This window comes from Nematolebias whitei, chromosome 11 (genome assembly GCF_014905685.2).
Source record: "Nematolebias whitei isolate Nwh7 chromosome 11, NemWhi1, whole genome shotgun sequence".
NCBI lineage: Eukaryota > Metazoa > Chordata > Actinopteri > Cyprinodontiformes > Rivulidae > Nematolebias > Nematolebias whitei.
This window is the reverse complement of record NC_056508.1, coordinates 43,473,726-43,494,487: the sequence shown is the minus strand read 5'-3', so window position 1 is coordinate 43,494,487 and position 20,762 is coordinate 43,473,726. Positions and strand designations below refer to the sequence as shown.

Sequence of the window (20,762 nt, the reverse complement as noted above, 5' to 3'; positions counted from 1 at the left end):
TATATATATATATATATATATATATATATATATATATTTAACTTTTAATTAAATTGTCATTAATTGAGTCAGCTTCTTCAGTGTCAGAATTGACCAGCCTCAGAAAAACGTCATCACACACGTCCTCAGTCTCTCTTTCACCGTCGATCTCAACATCACGTTCATCTCGGGGCAAATTTGTGATTTGATTTACGATTCACATTTACTTCAAGTGGCTGCAAATATTTTGGGGAGGGGAGGAGAGAATGGGGGCGAGCCACTGTGTGACAAGGCTAATTGTTTTTGTGGCAAGAAGCTCGTTAGCTCATTAAAAAAAAGCGATGGAAAAAAGTAGTGGCTTACAGTCCGGAAATTACGGTACTTCTCAATTACAGTACTTTTAATACCATTTCAGTCTTTTTCACATCCTTAAGTAATAATCCTAGAATTCCTGGTTGAGGTGAATTCAGCGTTGGAGTCCAGTTGCTAAATAAATAAAAAGGAAAAAAGAAAAATAGTTTTCCATTTTCAACGCCAAAATATCAAAATGTTTCCACAAAACAGGATAAATTATGATGCTTAACTGGTTTTTAATTGAAAGCGAACTGACCTCATATCTCGTCTCAGAGCTCAGTATGAAGAAGTAGTCTTTAGTAGAAAAAACTACCGTCACTACTTGTTTTGCTGGTTCTGCACCGTCAGAATTAAATCAAGAGTTCTTAGAGGCACCTGGAGTGGTACAAATATGTGCTCATCAGGGTTAAGGTAATATCAGTTCCTTATTCAGGTTCTTTTTTTTTTCAGTTCAGGTCAAGTTCTCAGGAGCAGAGTACCTGGAGAGAGGAACAGGTCACCGATCGCACAGGTACTGATTCTTGGAAGCCTCGCACAACCACTCGGGCCTTAGGGCTACTGTTGGACTGTACTTCCTCTGTGTTGATATTTCATGAAACGTGTCTGTATCAACAAATGATAGGAGCACACTTACAGGAGATGATTCATTCCTGACACAGACAGCCAGAGAGGGTTACCGGCTGCCGTATGCAGCTTCAGGTTTAAAAAAAAAAAAAAAAGTGTAGCAATTATTTTCAGATAATTGTCAAAAGCAGAAATGTGTGTTTCACTTTATCTTGAGGTCTGCCGCAAACGTTTGAGATAGATAACAAAGTTAAGTAAGGTCCTCTGGATGGATTAAAAAGAAATTGTTGAAAGGTTTTATCCAAAAGACTTCATCAGTCTGAGGAGCTGCAATAAACTCAGTCTTATAAATAGCACCTTCACCTAGTGGATCAAGCAGTTAGCTGGTGACAGCCAGAACTAGCTGTTCACATGATAAAGGAGGACCATCAGCCTAACAACTGATGGCCGCTTGCTATTCACAGGGGGCTGAGTGACACTAGCAATAACAGCAATGTAAGAGGGAGGACGGTTGGACACGGAGGGCTCCACCCCATTTAATGATGGACGGTTTCTCTTCACAAAGATGGCCTCCTTCTCTTCCCTCAAACCAACATTCATCTCTATCAGGGATGTGCACATCTTCATCCCTGATGTTGTTGTTTTTTTTTAATTTTGCACAGTTACTTCAAGGTAAAACATAATGAAAGTCATCTTGAATGAAGCCCAGCACTTCTACGCTAAGAGGGTTGATAGATGCAGGCCGGGGGTCCGTGCATCCTGCATGGGCGGCATCATCAGGCTCAACGTGAGGGCCGTTAGCATATGGTCTAAAAGTCCCAAGTAGGAAAACCAGCAAAGTCTAATCTTTATCGAAACGGTGTCAACGTGTTGCTCGTCTTTTCGACCTGCCTATTTGTTGATGATTTCCTTCATAATCCTGAATACAGTACTTTGTTCACAGCTTCCTGAGAGTTAGCTAGCTACCATTCTAAAAAGCGCACTGCAACTAGCTTTCTGCTCTTCGTAGGTAAACGGTGTAGGAATTCATCGGTAAAACGTCCAGAATAACTGGCCGAGCCTGTCTCCGTTTGGTTTAGCAGGTTCGACATCTTGTGTTATTTTCACCAATTCTTCAAGTTTAAATGTCACTGAATTGTTATTTTGTATACAGGAAGTGTAAATGTGGTTACTTCTTTGATTTGTCCACAGTGAATATGTCAAGATTTTTTTTTTCTTTGAAGTGTTGGTACAAAGTAGTATCTTACCTGCGGTGGATAAAAATCACTGCATTTTCAGTTTGTAGTATCTGGGAGGAAATCTCACGAGGGAGCCAAGCTAACCGCTGCTCAGAGCAAAAGTAATCATGAGACAAAACTCTTAAACGTGTTGCTGAAGTTAAAGCGTACTTTACATAAAATATTTTTGCATCTTGTCATTTTTGCACCTGACTCTTCTTTGGTTTGTCAAAATTTTCCCCATCAAATAAAGTCCGAGTACGACTGTGCGATCTGCTGTGGACCACAATATATCTGGTCTCATCTACTCCGCCAGTATTACAAATATTGACTTAAAATTTAGTTTGTTAGCAGCTGAGATTGACCCCAACATGTTCTGAGCGCTAACAGATTGCATAAGTTATATAATTTATAAATCTTGCTTTTTTTTTTTTTTTTTACAGTCAACTTGGTCCACCTCTTAGGAAAATATCTCACAAACTACTGGAAGGATTTTAATGACATTTTCAGGAACTAATATTTAAAACTGATTAACTTTAGCACCAGCTGAATTCAAGATGGCTTCCACAATTAACTCACCTAAGAAATCACAAAATTGTCTATACGTCAGTCAGTTTTATGGATATTGTGCTACAGTTGTGGGTGGTTGTAGATGAGAGATAATGTTGATACATACTGCTGATTACTGCAAAAAAAAAAAAAATTACATTAAAAATCTTTGCTTAAAACATTGTCATTAACTGTTGAAATCAGCCCTGTTTGCACTGAACGTTGTAAACTGAGCACGGCAGATGCTAAGCTGTTACGCGATGCACTAAGCCACAACTTCAAGCAATCTGTATCAAACAATAAAACAAGGTAAACTCTATATTTTGACCAAGATGTTTTTCAAAAGCCTAAAAAAGAGCAAACACCTCATATTTGCTGAAATAATCCCCAGCAGAAAGCTTTCCAACAAGTGGCGTTAGTTAGATTGGCTCCCGGGGAGAATTCATTGGTCATTTTTCAAAAATGGTAGCAGTATGGCTGCATCTACTGCAGGTAACACACTGACGTCCTATAAGTACTTTTTAACCCTCCTGCTGCCATTAGGTTATTTTGACTGTTTTAAAACTGAGGTGGTCATTTGAACCCAAGGGAAGCAGGAAGTTTCCTTTAAAGAGTGCATCCCCAACAGTGCGTGACGTGAGTTTCATTCAACTATAACACAGTATTAGAATTATAAACAGACTCCACTTTCTATAATGTACACTATGTTGTCGTAAATCAGTTTTTAAAAAAAAGAAGAAAATACCTAATTTCAAATGGTTTCCAGTATGATTGCTCCTTTCCTTTGCAGGGACACAGCACGTCAGTTTCTCACATGAAAACAATGATTCATGCGCACGGCTAATTTTGTTCCCGTCATGACTTAACCCAAGCTCTGGGAGTCTCGGTTTACAGCACGTCAGCCTGAAGTGCTGCTCCGGGAGGGATGAAAGCCCCGCGGGGCCTGGATTACAGCAGCACGCTTTGTCACATTTGTGCAACCGCAGCTTGTCACGGTGGAGACGTGCACTCGTCACCGGAATCACAACAATCAGCACCGCAGCTGGAGACAAGATGGAGTAGCAGCCTACGCACTAAAAGCTGCAGGATTATTTTCATAACTCAGCTGCTGTTGGGTTTTAGGTTGGATTGGCTGGACCAAAGGTTCGGCCCAGATTTAAAGTGGTAGACGAGCCTCGCCGAACTTCACAGTCAGCCATTTTAATCGAGGTTGACCTAATCAAGTCTGACTGCTTTGTCTCTTTGTTAGCAAAATATGTGATGAGCCACTGGACGGATTTCAGTGAAACTTTGAGAAAATAATCAGGTACATCTACAACGAATCACCTTTTGGAAGTAACTCAATTCAAGATGGCTGCCACAACCAACTGACGGTAGAAAACGGACACATGGCTACAGACAGGAGTTAAAATTTGAGGTGGCAGTAGCTGAGCGTCCTCCTCAACATACTATGAGCGCAACACGTGTGACATCTTTGTTCAGAACTTTGGCATCAACTGTTGGAGCCAACCCTGTTTGTCTGTTAGCAAAATATCATGTGAATCACTGAACAGGTTCCAGTGAAACCCCCAGAAAGTCATTACTCTGTGCATCTACAACTGATTACCCTTTGACGTCAAACCAGTGCACGATGGCAGCCACAGCCTTTTGACCTTAGCTTACACGAAACTGGATACTCGACAGGTATTGAGCTAACCATTGTTGTGGTAGTAGCTGACAGTTCCTCATAACAAATACTCCAAGTGCCAACAAATCAGGCAAGATATCGCAATGTTGCACGACATTCCAATAATGTCGATTTCACCGTGACCACAAAATGGCTCCAGCTTTGTCTCAACATAGATTTTAGCCTAAAACTACGGCATGAAATGACGGCGACAAGCCTTTCTTTAAGGCATGCTAGGCCTTTATTTTTACTTGGTTTTGCCACTTAAGTAGAATGTACGCTTTGTATAATTGGTGGTTCTCCCACCTGTGATTCTTGTGAGTCCTGCGAGCAGCATCGCTGCTTCAAAGAGGCAGATACGTGACATCACCTTAAGACAACGCAGCACTTGTGGCCAACTCCAGCAGCCATTTTCTCACAGTCTTAAGACATCTGCGGGGTAAACTGATTGCTGTATGCTGGAACCATTAACAGGAGTAAACTGCACACTTGTGACTGGAGGAAGTGAAACGGCACAAAGGAAGTGAACTGAGTAAAACAGGAAAGAATGATGCTTTTGAAAGTTGCAGCTAAATATTTTACAATGAACAGGAGGGGAAAATACCACATTTAGCAGGTTCTTTTTAGGTTTTATTAATGCAGAAGTTACCTAGCTCAAATACTCTGCTGAGTGGTACTCCATTTTTAAATTTACGTCCCTCTAAATCAGTAGCTAGAAGCTGTAGAAACACAATGAATCCATACGTGCTCGGGTTCCAGCACAAAAAAACCCAAAAAAACACGGAAACAGAGGGTAGAAATACTCAAATGCATTGGCGTCAGATGAGGTTCTGTTGTCGGCTGTTTCAGTCAGCAGTAATGCTATTTACATTGTTCAGTATGTACAGTAGAGAATCTCCCAGAGATGTTAGGTTCTGTAAAGCTGCGATGGGGTACTCCTTTAAATTCCTCACATTTCGAAGTCCCTAGAGATGAAGAGCCACGCTAGTCCCTGTTGAAGTGGTTTGAATGGGTAAAAATGGACTTTCTGCTGTATTGCAAGTCTAACTGTGCGAGGAGTACCACTGATCTGTGGTCAGATGCCATGAGTGTACACAACACCAACTTAAAGGCAATAAATAGCAACACTTGGAAAGAAAGAGTTCAAAAACGGGCGTCATCAAGGATTGGACTTCTCACACAAATCAAGACTTTAAATACAGTAAATATTTTTTTTTGTCATAAAGGTATTTGTAGAGAAAGTTGAGTGTTAAATGCACTGTACAACCTTGAATAGTAATTCTTTTTTGAAAATATAGTTTATCCTCATGTTTTTTTTTTTTTTTTTATCTTACAGGATCCTGTACATTTCTGCATTGAGATTGGGTGATATCCTGATCGTTAGAGAAGAAATAAGACGAAAATTAGAAGAGGGGAGAAAGAGAAGAAGAGAAAAACAAAGACAAGAGTTGTTCAGTGCCGTTGTTGCCCTCAGTGAAGACGCTGCACGCCGTAACGAGGCTCTCGTCTGTCCCGCACCTCAATCTGCAGAGAAGGAAACAGGAAACTGATTGTTGAAATTAACAAGTGACCATTAAAAGAAATAAAATGGCAGATTTAGAAGAAAATAGCATCAAAATCGGAGTTACCTAAATAATATTTTAATGTTTTTATGTTCTTATGGTACCACTTTAAAATAAGGCTCCCCTTATTTTTATTTATTTATTCATTTATTCATTCATTTAAAAGAAACAAAACAAAACAAATTCATTATAAAAAAAAATGGAAAGGGTGCAGAAAGAAGAAAATAATTCTTATAATATCTGCCCCTTGTTAAAAAAAAAAAAAAACTTTAAACAAACAACAATTTAGGATTGAACAAGTGAAAACAAAAACATTATACATCCTTCACTTGGCACCATACTTTCCTAACAATTTTAACTTAATAATCTTTTTAAACATATAAGTTGTTTTAGAATTTTTTTATGGTAATATCAAGGCAAATCCTATTCCCTGAACTACAACGCAGCTCCTTCAGATTAGTTCTAAATGGAGGTTTTACAAACATTTTAATTCATTTAAGGTTATAATGACTCTCTTTTAAAACAAATTTTAATTGAATATTTGGGGGTTATATTTTTATGAGCTTTATACATGACTTGTAAAATACTATATTCAACCAAATCATAAAATTTTAATAATTTCAATTGATGAAATAATATATTTGTTGGGTGACCAGAGCTCTTCCTACTAATAATTCTTATAGCGCTTTTTTGTAAAATAAAAATAGGGTTTGTAATTGTTTTGCATGATTTTCCCCAAATTTCAATACAATAGATTAAATATGGAACAACCATTACATTATACACTATGTACAAAGCTTTGTCATTCAAAAACATTTTTACTTTATACAGTAATGCAATTGTTGTCGCCATTTTTATTCTGAAGTAATTTACATGAGATTTCCATGTCAGCTTCTCATCAATAACACATTTCAATATCATCAGTTTTAAATGAGACTTTGATAATTTTCTTTCTATTACTAAATATCATGTAGTTTGCTTTTTTCCCCTCCAAATTTAATGAAAACTTACTAAGTTGGAACCAAGTTTGTATTTTTACGAACTCTGCCTGTATCATCTCAAACATCCGTTCAATATCTTCTTCTGAACAACAACAACAACAACAACAACAAAAGTGGTATCATCTGCAAATAAAACATACTTCAAAAGCCCTGACACATCAACCAGATCATTCACAAATAGAATAAACAACTGTGGTCCCAACACAGAGCCCTGATGAACTCCACATCCATTAATACAAAATTCTGATCTTACATTGTTTACCTGTACAAACTGTCTCCTATTATTGTTATAGATGACTAATAAATAGGTCATAGATACATTATTTATTCCTCTATAAACACTTTCTAAATCATTAATAATTATTTATTATGCATTAATTAAGGGTGACGGAGACAAAACTGACCAGTTTCTTGCCAAATAGGGAGCGAAATCTGTTCACTTATTTATTTCATCTAGAGTTATTCTATTAAACATTTCAGACTAAGTTACTATCTTTTAGGTTGGCTCTGGATGAGTGGTTAGAGCAGTCGTCCTCCAATGCAAAAGTTGGGGGTTTGAATCCACCAGCAGTCACATGCTTAAGTGTCCCTGGACAAGACACTGAACCCCTCATAGCCTCTGATGTGTCCCATTGGTGTATGAAGGTGATAAAGCTCTGATTAGTCTCTTTAGAATGATTTGTTCAATTAGCTTTGTAGAGATCTAGTAGAGAGCTGTATGAATGAAGACACAGATTGTGTTATAAAGTGCTTTGAGTATCTTGATAAGATAGAAAGGCACTATATAAGTACAGTCCATTTACCATTTTAAGCACAATAAGCATTTGTAAACCTATTTCTTTAGCATATAATATTGTACTTTATCACTACATTATAAGTATCTACAACTAATATTATATCCTAAAAAAATTAGGCTTACAAATGATTATTGTGCTTACAAGATAGTAACTTAGCCTGAAATGTTTAATATAACAACTCTAGATGAAATATATAGGTGAACAGATTTGGGTCACTATTTGGCAACAAACTGGTCAGTTTTGTCTGTCACCCTTAATTAATGCACAATAAACAATTATTATTGATGTGTAAAGTGTTTATAGAGGAATTATTAATGTTATTTATAAACTATTTATTAGCCATCTGTAATGGGAGCCTTATTGTAAAGTGGTACCGTTTTGGTACATTATATGAAACCTTTGATACGTAGGAGTAAGAAGTGAAAAACGTGTTAATAAATATCTGCTTCATCTTCAAACATGATGCACCAATAAACGTGTAACGGAAGTCAACTCACCCTTGAAATGGCAAAATCTGCAAGAACAGAAAGAGAAAACAAGTGTTGGCATTCAGTCAGACACAACTGGGGAAAGTGCATATTTTTGCACAACAGGAACACACTTACATAAGTGAGAGTTAAGCAATTAGGTCAGCTCACTGAGCAAAACTCTTTCCCTTTGCTCCCTGTGAGCAGGTTGGGTAAAACATGGCCAGTCGGCTTATTCAAAACGAGCAAATTTGGTTAGAACCTAAACATTTATGAACTCTGACATTACTTGAGGTTTACTAAAATATGTGACTTCAACTTAAAACCACATGCATTTTTTTTAATACTTAACTCTCATGTTTATGCTCTTTTGCACATAACATTGTGTCTAAAGTGTCATAAAAAGCATAAAATACACCAAAAAACAATAAACACCGTCTTTATATGTCTTTATTTGGATTGTAAAAAATGCCTGACTTCTCATGGATTAGGTGATAAAAACAGCACCAAGTGTGCAATTTATTAAATACTTATACCTATGGGCTAGGCATATACTGTAGTAAACATAATTTTAATAAAAAAATGTTTTAAACAAACCAAAACCTATAAACTAGTAAACATTAAATGTTTCTCTTTATCGCCCGAGAAGCTACAATGTTTTTGTTTGTGTGTGTTAGTTTGTCCTTAGAATTTGTAAAATACCTCAAAAACCACTGGAACAATGACTGAAACTCTTAAAAATTAATCATTAGATGTAAATCTATAAATTTCTTAAACATTTGGAGTCAGCTCCACTCATGATGTTACTGCTAAGCGGATTAAGTAAACACAGTAATGGCTATAGCTCAGCTGATTTTACAGAGACAGAGATCAAATCTTGTGTGGTAGTAGATGACACTCATCCCCAACACGCTCTCCGAGGGCCGATTCACTTCACAGGATATCACATTATGGCAAAAAGTCACAGTGTCATTTAAAAGGTTTGACTAAAACAGCTCCAACTACAATACTTTTCTTCTTAGCATGAGCTGATGTTAGTTTACTTGAACTAAATATCTCACACTCTGTTAGTGAGCCCTCCATCCATTTATATGTCGATTAGGCCTGTCACGATAAACAATAAATCAATTAATATCATGATAAATTAAAATTATCAACCACATTTTCATTTATCGGCGTTATCGTTTCTTTGTCTCTCTCTTTCTGAAGACACTGGATGACAAAAGGTTCAACTCCGGTGTTCTTCACTGGCCCCTCCCTTTCTCTTTAAAATCCATTTTAACCGTCCAAATTTTTTTTGACCGTTAAAAGCAGCTAAGCTGAGAAGCTAAGCTACGAGCTAGGCTAACAGGCCGACCTCGGTGAAAAAACCTCCGTCTTGTCGAAGCTCAAAAATTCACGGTTGAAATCAATGCCTTCATGAAAAAAGTAGTTTTTCTCTGCAATAAGAAGCTGAGAACTTGTTTACTGATTTTTTTTTATTAAAAGCTTTGTGTGAAAAATGCTAAAGAGCTCAAACCACATCGAGAGTCCGCCATTTCGAGAACCAAAAACAAGGAAGGAGAGACAGCCCATGTCACGTCAAGGGGCCTCCCTCCCATTTTTCTTAAAGAGACACTCTGCTCGTTCCCTCACTATCCATCCTTCGGTTCAAACAGTCTTATACTGCCATCCGGTGGTCAAAAAATTACTACATGCAAATTAAATTGACCAACATTTCTTCTTAAATTTGACAATAATTACTAATTATTGTCAAATTTCAAGCAATATTATCATTTATCACAATAATTTCTGAGACAATTAACCACCCAGCAAAATTTGTTATTGTGACAGGCCTAATGCTGATGACACTGTTCTATAAGCTATGGAGTCTACTCCAGATGAGACTATGAAGTCTCTTGTATGTGGTTTTCTTGAAATCCAGCAGACATTTTTTGACTTAAATTTGTCTTTAAATGCCAAAAAAACTAAATTTATGGAGGAGGACCCATACCCAACTCGGTGTACTTCACAACTGTAAACGGTGACATTATAGAAGAGGTAACCGTTTATAAATATTTGGGAATTTGGATGGACGGTGTTCTGTACTTTTCACATCATGTTAATGTTTTGCAGTCTAAGGTTAAAGCAAGACTTGGTTAATTACAGTAGTTCCTGGCTATGTCACGGTTCACTTTTCATGGACTGTCGCGGTTTTTCAAAATACGATTGGACGTGACACACAATTGGCTGATTGGTGGATGATCCACACGATCGGCATGACATTCTGATTTGAAATAAATTATTTAGCACCTGCTGCGCCTGTGTGCAGCCCATAGCTGCAGACAAAGCTTCCTCCTGCAGCGGCCATATCTCCGCTCTGCAGCGTAAAAGTGGGCGTGGCCAAAAGTGCTGGCAGGTGGCAGAGAGCAGCCAGAGGCAGAGAGCTGAAATCATGATATTCTGTGCTCTTTTAGAGCGTTTAAAGTTTAGAAACATTGTTTAGAATATTGCAAGTGTGTGAAGGATTTAAAACGCCTTTAAACACACACACACACACACACACACACACATATATATATATATATATATATATATATATATATATATATACATGTATATTTGACATGTTTGTAAGAGTGTCCTTCCTAAGCTGGACCACAATTTATCACTCTGCTATTTGCGTTGTTACAGATGCTCCTTCTAAAACACATCATTGTCTCTACTCTCTTATTAAATGGCTTCTCTACGTACTTGTGATGGAATTCATTGGTATACCCTCATTTATAAGACGTTGAGGAGTTATTCACCTCCATATTTAACTAATCTACTGAAACTAGCACCAGTTTTGAAGTATAACAGCCGATCTTCTCAGTATTTGTGGTTAACGAATCTAAAGACCAAGTGTGGCTTTGGCTCTGCTGCTCCATCTGACTGGAATCTGCTTCTAAAAACGTTGGGACTGACCTCACTTCTCTCAGTTTCTAGTTTTAAAAATCGTTTAAAAGCCATGTTTAAAGATACTTGCAAAGGTTTACATGCTTAGTAATGTTGTCGTTTCACTTTGAAAAAAATTTAAAGGTAACATAAAAATGCGATTTCCTTTAACTTAAATCTGTTGCTAAGATTCACTGCTGTTGGATAGCAAAGATATTTCATCATCAAAGAGTCATGAAGCAATGACATAAAAAAAAAACATAAAAATTGGGGATATAAACGTTTCAAACTGCTGAAAAAGTATCGGAGGCGTTATGTGTAAAATCACTCAGACTGTCGGTGAGGTTAATCAGATAAGAACAGAAAGACACGCCCACGCTCTGGAATATCTCCAGTTACCATGGAAACCATCATGGAGATAGACCGTCAGAAAACCGAGACATCTTTTGTCACTGTTCGCTCCGACTCTCACTCCTCTTCTGCTCTGTCTGTACCTTTCGTGCTCTGTCATGTCTCATGCATGGATCTTTGTTTTCTTTCTTCTGCGCTGGTCTTTGTTTTGAGATGATGCACTTCGGGTTCTCGGAGTCACTTCAAACAAAATCCCAACGTAGGGAGAGTTTATTGTTCAGAAGAATTTCTCCTGCTCTTGCTCTTCTATTGCTTCGTTCTGCGAGCCCTTGCTTCCTATTCTTCTTTCTTTATGGAGCGCAGAACAATGTGATTCAACCGCCCTGATGCAATATCATGCAAACTGTCAGAAACCCCCAGGAGGACCCTCCTCCACTCCTGGATTCAGCACTCAAAGCAATTTGGTTGAAGATACTGAGGTCAGATTAGTGTGTATTCACTTTTCAACAGAGCAGCTGTTGCTCGTGGAAAAGAGAGTTGGACTACTTTACCTTTAAACGAGCTACGCATCAAAACCTGCTACCAGTTTATTTAGTCCTACTCCTCTTGACCCAGTGTTTTAGGTCTTCAAATGGAAACACGTTTTCCAAAACATTGTTTGTATTGTTTCCAAAATAATCCTTGTAAACACAGCACCGTTTCTAGAATCATCTTCATCCACACAGAAATGCAGAAAACAACCCAAAGTGCTTTACTAGCTAGGCTATGTACGGGTATGTATGTGGGGCTGTTATCACATAAATGCACCAAAAACAGGAAACAAGGAGTGGAGCATAAAGCTTGTACTCTGGTTACAAACTGTAAACACCAAACAAAGTTTTTGCCTCTTGACCCCATTTGACCAAAAACAAACAAACAAACAAACAAACAAAAAACAACATACAACATATTGTTTAAACCAGGGTGCCCACACCTTTTCAGCAGGTGAGCTACTTTTAAAATGACCAAGTCAACGTGATCTAACTATAAAAATACAAAACATATACTTATTTAAAAACAGATTAAGTATTCTTTATTTGTACAATAAAAACACTGTATTTTCCATGTCAGTCAGGTTGCCAAATAAGAAATGATGAACTATAGTACTGTCTCTTTAAAATTATAGTATTTTGACCTAAACTGTCATATGTGCTGAGTAAAGACACAGTAGTCCCTCGCTACTTTGCGGTTCGACTTTCGCGGACTCAATCTTTTGCGGTTTTTCAAAATAGGATTGGACATGACACACAGTTGGCTGATTGATGGATGAGCCGCACGATCGGCACAAAATTTTTATTTAAAATAATTTTTTTTAAAATTATTTAGTACCTGCTGCACCTGTGTGCAGCCCACAGCTGCAGCAGAAGCTTCCTTCTGCAGCGTGTCATATCTCTGTTCTGCAGCGGAGAAGTGGGCGTGGACGAGAGCGCTGGCAGATGGCAGAGAGCAGCCAGAGAGAGCAGAGAGCATCCCCCACGATAAACGAGGGACTACTGTATTTGAAGATGAGGTGTGTGTTGTGTGTGTTGAACATGTGCACAGAACAGGAGGGGGTAAATAAGACATTTAATTTATCTGGCAACCCTGATGGAGGGCTCAGCTGCATTCATTGTGCATGCATCATCTGCATGACAGTTACGTCCAAACTGGTGAATACACCATCGTCTCTTTTTGGAACTGAATTTTATTAGTTTTGCTCCTACATGCTGCAAAAGAGTGAGCAGCACAAAAACACTCTGCTCTGTTTATTATAACTGTTGTTGGTGCAGAAAAACTTTGGACTGCAGCCGCCTATAGTGCACACGTGTGACTTTACACTTGCGGAGCATTTCACTCCTCCATGGGGATGAGGGTCACCCAAAAGTCTCCAGTCTGAGACCTGGATTCAGAAACCTTCAGTTTCAGAGAGAACGAGGCTGTTGTCTGTAAATGAACAGCCGAACGTTTCATGTAATGTAAACGGGGCCTCAGACTTGCTGCCCCGTCTGTCAATCAAGAGACAAATTTCATAGGTTGACGTCTGTTTTATTAATGCCATGCGACCAATAGATGGGGTAGAGGTAGGTCAGAAAAACAAATGAACTTGATATTATATATGAATAAAAAAAAACCTTTACAATGTTGTGTTTTGTTGTTACTTTGCTCACCTTTGTTGTCTGTCTGCAGATCATCAAGGTAGAAGTCTGTTTGCCGGTTTCCCAGGACGAAGGCTAGAAAAGAGAGGATGAGGGCGTCCAGGATGCCCATGATGGCCAGCATGTAGGCCCAGCGTACAGAGCAGTTCCCCAGGGAGTATTTCCCCGACTGCTCCCCACACATGTCCTGGATCACCTCTGCGTCCCATCCGTCAGGGAAGATCATGCAGCCCAGCACCAGGCACACTCCTGCAGGAGAAACATTTGCCAAATTAATACCTAATGCAAAAAGACATTTGTGCTGGAACTAGAAATTAGAACCTGAAGTGCTTTAAATGGTTAGCAGCAAAAAAATGTTAATCATAAGGTTCACGTTTGATTTTGCTCTTCAAAATTTAAATGAAAATCCAGAATAAAGGGTTTTTACTTCTGAATCTATTTTGAAGCATGACTTACATGGTAACATTTGTTTATTATCTGAAAACTCAGATGTTCATGATAAAGTTGAGCAAAATGGAAAAGGAAATGTAAAATTGTTTTAGTATTTATGTTCTAATATAATAATAATGTAATATATATCTAATAAACACAAAAAATGTCTCTAACTCTGTCAATTTTACAGATATTGACATGAAATCTGGTGTGGTAGTAGCTGAGGATCATCCCAGATATCCATTTTACAAAAATTGTGCTAAATTTTGTTGTGATTTGAGCTGAGATTTATCACAATGCACACTTGAAATGTCACTCATTGCACAAGATATTTGCTTAAAATGGGCACATTAGCTGTTAGAGCCATCCCTGTTTGTCTTTTAGCAAAATATTCCATGAACCATGGATTGGCTTTATTGAAACCCTCAGAAATTAGTCAGCGGTAAAGGATTTACAACTTAGTACCTCATGGAATCAATGTAATTCAAGATGGTCGCCACGTTCAATTGACGTTAGCCAACACGAAAATGGCTAAAACTCAATCAAATCTTAGATATTGAGCTAAAACCTGATATGGTAGTAGCTGAGAGTCATTCATAACATATTCTGAGTGCTACATTTTCACAATATCACATTAGATTGCACATAATGTTTTCTTTTTTCCAAGACTTTACCAAAACAACTATAAGTCTCGAGGCTCAATGGGATTTACCTGTCTAAATAAAGGTTGAATGAAGTAATTTTGTCATTTCTCAACATAAGATGATTTTAGTTTAATACTCTGGAATGAAAGGAAGCAGGATATATTAATTTCCAATCCTTAATTTAGATTACGATATTAGATTCTTAAACATTAGTAGTCCCTCGCTATGTCGTGGCTCGTTTATCACGGGCTCACTCTATCGCTGTTTTTCAAATTAAGATTGGACACAACACACGACTGGCTGATGGATGAGCCACATGATCGACATGGAATTTTTATTAAAAATAAGTTATTTTAAATTATTTAGCACCTCTTGCACCTTTGTGCAGCCCACACTGCAGGAGAAACTTCCTGCTGCAGCTGATCAGCTGTTCTCTGTGCAGAGCTGAGAAGTGGGCGTGGCCAAGGGCACTTGCTGGGCAAAGAGCAGAGGAAGCAGGGAGCTAAAATCATGACATTCTGTGCTCTTTTAGAGCATTTAGAGTTTATAAACATTGCTTAGAATCTTGTAAGAGTGTGGGAAGGGTTTAAAATGTATATATATACTGTATATATAAATATATATAATAAAAATAAACTACTACTTACTACTTGTACTAATATTCCTACTTTGTGGTTTTTCACTTATCGCGGGCTTCAGGGTACGGATCCCCCGCAATAAACGAGGGACTACTGTAATTAAAAAAACAGCTTCCAGATAGTGACTGAAAATCTTCACACCGTACCTGAATGCAACATAAGCATGAGCCCAGTTTACGGCAGTAAAACCATGACGTGCATGGCTTAAATACATTTCTTACACGAGTCATTACCAGGAGAATGCACAAAAAAAATTGGTCCAGTCTTATTTTTTTCAACACACAAGTACTCCACAGCAGGATATTTTCTACTATAGGTGCTTTCTCACGGCTGGAAGTGTGGGGGAGGCAGCGTGGGGGTGAACGTCAGCGTACAGGAGGTAGAACATAATGCAGAAAATACGGCGTGGAAATCGCTGTTTTCTTTGCAGCGTGTCGAGAATAGCTGATGAGGCTCCCTTCTTTGTATTAATGCCACATTGTAGCTGAGAGTATCCATAATGATGAGGCGTTAGTGGCAAGCAGCACACAGGTCAGCAGAAAAGAGAACGGAGCAGGAACTCCTACCGGCATGAAAAATTGGGAGGAATGGATCACATGCAAGGCAGGGATGCAGACAGCACACACTGCAAAGCCCCTTCAGGGGAATGCATCCGTGCAGTTTCAACACCACAACAAAAAGGGTAATCCATACTTTGCACCTGCTCATTCATCAAAGCGAACATCTCCAGGGAGCTGATTTCGCCATACGCTGTGCTCACCAGCACTGCATAACGAGCAGTCATCCTCTACCTCCGGGGGCTCTAAGTAAAGCTCCTCTGAGACATGAGGGACATGCACGGTGGACGTCACACTAAATCTTCATTTCAGACCAGACATTTCTTTTCCACAGGCAACATATTTTTGCGACACATTTGAAAGGTCACTCAGATTTACTGGAAATATCAATTAAACCTGTACATGTCAAAAAGGTTTCTCAGAAAGGAACTGAAGTGGTGCACGATTGAGAATCGTTTTAAAGAATAGCCGGGTCATTTATGAATTAATGTTCTTTCAAATGGTCAGAGCAGTAAGACGAAAAGGGCAGAAGTCTTCATGCAAGCTAAGCTAATGGCTAGTCAAGTAATAGTTTCAAATTATATTCAGGTCTTTAAAGTAAATCTTTCTCAAAAATGACATATCGGCATGAAAAGAATGCTACGTTGGCTTTTAATAAACCTTTACACTTCTGCATAAGACAGTTTTTAGTTGACCTTGTCGTGGTTTTCTCAACGTAAACAGTCGTGGGTCGATGTTCAGCACAGATATATTCACATAGTAACACAGACAATATTTGGTTGAGAAAACAGTGCCATGTAAATGCACAAAGGTTTAAGATTAACTAATGAAGTGTTTTTCCACACCGGTATGCTGTTGTTGCGAAAAAGTCGATTTATAAGCCTAAAAACTGATAAACAATGGGCCCTTGTTGGACTAGTCATATTCCGTGCTATTTGAGTGATATTAAGATACCATCCATCCATCCATCCATCCATCCATCCATCCATCCATCCATCCATCCATCCATCCATCCATCCATCCATCCATCCATCCATCCGTCCGTCCATCCGTCCGTCCGTCCGTCCGTCCGTCCGTCCGTCCGTCCGTCCGTCCGTCCGTCCGTCCGTCTGTCCGTCCATCCATCATCTTCCGTGTATTCTAAAGTCAGGTTGCGGGTGCAGCAGCTTGAACAGAGAGGTCCAGACATCTCTTTCCACAGTCACCTCTCCCAGCTCTACTGGGAGGACACAAGGTGTTCCCAGGCCAACTTAGAGATCTAGACTCTCCACCGGGTCCTGGGTCTTCTCCCAGTCGGACAAGCCTGAAGCACCTCCCTAGGGAGGCGCCGAGGAAGCATCCTTACCAGAGTTCAGGACCATAGGTGAGGGTTGGAACCGACCGGTAAGCAGAGAGCTTTGCCGTACCGCTCAGCTCCCTCTTCACCACAACGGACCGGCACAGAGAGTGCAATACTGCAGACGCTGCACCAATCCGTCTGTCGATCTCACGCTCCATTCGTCCCTCACTCGTGAACAAAACTCCAAGATACTTGAACTCCTCCACTTTTCATTCCACCTTTACTTAGACAGATTAATCCCATTGAGCCTCGAGGACTCATTTACAAGAGAGACCTGAAGACCTGAAGAGAGCAATCCACCCTTTTCCAACTGAAGACCAGGCACTAATTATTGATAACGATTATACAGAACATCCCTTCAAAGATGACCAAACTATCACTTTATGTGCTCTGTGCGCTGAAAGATATTGGTCACCATTTAAATGAACTACCGTAGCGTTGAAGTACAAAGAGGTGTAATACATACAGTATTTATCTGTTGTTAAACTATAAACCAAATCAAAGTTTCAGTGCACTTTTTGTCAGTATAGAGGATCTTCTTTGTTAAAACCAAAATTTGCCTTTTTTTTTTTAAACACTTTGTCTGTTTTTATAAAAACAACAACACACGGATATGCTATCAAGATCAATAACACATGTTTAATGTGGGTGGTTTCTATGATATGTAAATGCAAAAAATCTTGTTAAATGTTCTGCCACTGCTGAGTGTGACTAAAACTTCTTTTGTTTGTTTGTTTTCTCTCGTCTGTCTGGTACCAAAATATTTCACGAGCAACTAGATGGATTTTATTAAAATTCCTAAAACTACTAGTCGATCATAACTCTACAACTGATTAACTTTTCGCTAAAATACTGGGTTTTTAAACTTTGGCATGAAAGGTGATATCTTTTCTTTAAGGAATGCTAGTCTTCTTGTTCTTGTTCTTTCTCTTGCTCTTCTTGTTCTTTGTATTCTTCTTGTTCTTGTTTTTGTTCTTCTCCTTGTCGTTGTTCTTCTTCTTCTGGCTGATCCCTTCCTCAGGAATTGCCACAGCGAACTGACTCGCACGAAGATTTGGCAATTGTTTTCATGCCGGACGCCCTTCCAGACGCAACCACAGACCACTGAGCTACCACAGCCCTCTGTGTGGAGCAGATTGCTGCCATCAAGGGCACCCAGGGGAGCAGATGATGGGAGCTAAGGGCCTTGCTAAGGGCCCAGAATGGGGGCAAATGAGGGTGGAGACAGGTGTGGGTCTTTTACCTTTTCCACGCACGTTTTGACGTCGGTCCAGGAAAATGAACCAGCGACCTTCCAATCACAGGCCAATTTTCTCTAACCTAAATCAATACAATCAATTGTATCAATAAATCAATACTTATCTCATGTGAAAATGTTAACAAAAGACTGCATACAGCTGAAGATGCTGAATGTGAGTATGTTTAAAGTGAAGTCTGAGTCACGTGCCTTTACTTTGTAACGCTGGTGATTCCCACTGAAGCTGTTCTTCACATCCTGGCAAACCATTATGAGAAAATGGTGGGCGGTGAACTCATGGCAACAGATGAAGGAGGATATGAGATTAGTCACCACCTCTCTGTGTAAACATGCAAACACAAGTCCTGTTTTAGCTCGAGACGTGCACGCTTTGAAAATGTGGCTGCAGCTCTGACAATATGATTGCTGGTATAATGAGAAAATGTAATGAGAGAATACAACGATGATAATACGGTAAGTAATGAGAGAATGGGAGAGCAAAGGAAGTAATCGTCATGGGAAATCATCACGTTATTAGTTTCTTTTATGACCTTTATGCGAGATATTAGCCGTGATGAGAGATAATAAAATCATCACCTGAGTAATGAGCATCAGGTAACGTGTTTTATGGATTTTTGATGAATGTTTCCCCACTTGGCGTCAAACTCATCCAAAGTTTATTGTGTGGGCTTCTGGAAAACATGGCAGCGGAACCACACAGAGAGTCCTGATGGGTGTAATATTTCAGCCTGATGGCAACTCATTTACTAGTCATTTTCCTCGGTAGTAAATGTTATTTATGGCATTCAATCGGCCTCAAAACTGGATATATTAAAATTACACCCCGACATGTGATTTCAGCAAACGCAACACATCCTCTCTACCCCAACTTCAAGTCCAAACTAACTCAGTTAATGTTTAATCACAGCCAATTGTGAAATTTAAACCAATCATGTTTGAATAAAAAAGGCCCTGTAATAAACTGATCTTGGGCTATCATTCGAATTAGCTTTAGTTTCTCTCTCTCATGTTCATTTGAAAGATGGCGTGAATGTAATTTTTAAGTTGATTTACATTTTAATTCAATAACTTTGTTGTAGCTCTTAAAACTTCTCCCAACTGGATTAAGTGCAAGAGGAACACAGACAGTCTACAGTTTTAAAGCTACTGTAATTTTCGCTGAATAAGTTGCAGTTTTTTGCATAAATTAGCATGCCTGCGACTTATACAGCAAAGCGACAGATTTAAGTTTTCCCCCATATTTATAAACCAATTTTTGGCTGAGATCGGACAATTTCATTTATTCTGACATGGAAAATATTGAACACTACCATTTTCAGCCACTAGAGGGCCCTCAACTAATATGGCAAGCCAAGCGTCTCATAAATAAGTAAAAGTGGCAATTAATGAGACACTTGGCTTGCCATACCAAGCCATCTTCGTCTCGCTCCGGACATCCAGGAGCAAACGTCAAATCAGCTGCATTTCGCCGTTTCGCCCCGTTAAAATGCAGCTGATTTGACCATTAAAGTGCATTTATTAAGGAAAAGTTTTGCTATAATTTCAAGCAAACAAATAATTGTTTTTAAGTGTTAATCTTGTTAAATTCTTGTTAAAGTCCTCCTGTGTACACTCTCGCAGCCACCATTTGGCAGCTAATCGATTTTTGGCACAACACCGTCCCTCGTTTTCGGGTTGTCAGCGGTGACACAAGCAGATGCGACTTATACGGACTCGCGCTGTCACAGTTTTTCAAAATAAGAGTGGACATGATGCACAATTGGCTGATTGACGGATGAGCTGCACGATCGGCATAGATTTTTAAAAAATTTAAAATAAATAGTTTAAAAATATTTAGCACCTGCTGCATCTTTGTGCAGCCCGCACTGATGTAGGATAAACTTCCTGCTGCAGCTGATCAGCTGTTCTGCATGCAGCGTCTAGAAGTGGGCGTGGCCAAGAATGCTTGCTGGTGGTTTAGAGCAGACGAGGCAGAGAGCGGAAATCATGACATTCTGTGCTTTTTTTTAGAGCATTTAGAGTTTAGAAACATCGTTTAGAATATTGCAAGAGTGTGGTAAGTGTTTAAAACGCCTTTATATATATATATATACATAAATACTTAAATAAACTACTACTTGTGCTACTATTCTTACCTTGTGGTTTTTCACTTATCGCGGGTCTTCAGGGTACGGATCCCACGCGATAAACGAGGGACTACTGTACTTAAAATTATTGTTTTAACATATGATTCATTGGGGGAGTCAATCTTCATTTTTCCAAAAGTGGGGGCGATCCAGACCCAAACAATCCCCCCC

At 39.0% G+C, this 20,762-nt stretch overlaps 1 protein-coding gene across 1 annotated transcript in view; it reads right to left on the bottom strand.

Annotated features, from left to right (window-relative positions):
• Positions 1–5,639: 5,639 nt before the first annotated feature.
• lhfpl4a (LHFPL tetraspan subfamily member 4a) overlaps positions 5,640–20,762 on the bottom strand; it is a 38,512-nt gene continuing 23,389 nt past the window's right edge. The window contains exons 2-4 of the mRNA XM_037685017.1: positions 13,610–13,846; positions 8,187–8,203; positions 5,640–5,853 (exon numbers count right to left, since the gene is read on the bottom strand). Of these exons, the coding sequence (XP_037540945.1) occupies positions 5,800–5,853; positions 8,187–8,203; positions 13,610–13,846 (308 nt within the window). The 3' untranslated portion in view covers positions 5,640–5,799. The remainder of the gene's footprint in view (positions 5,854–8,186; positions 8,204–13,609; positions 13,847–20,762) is intronic.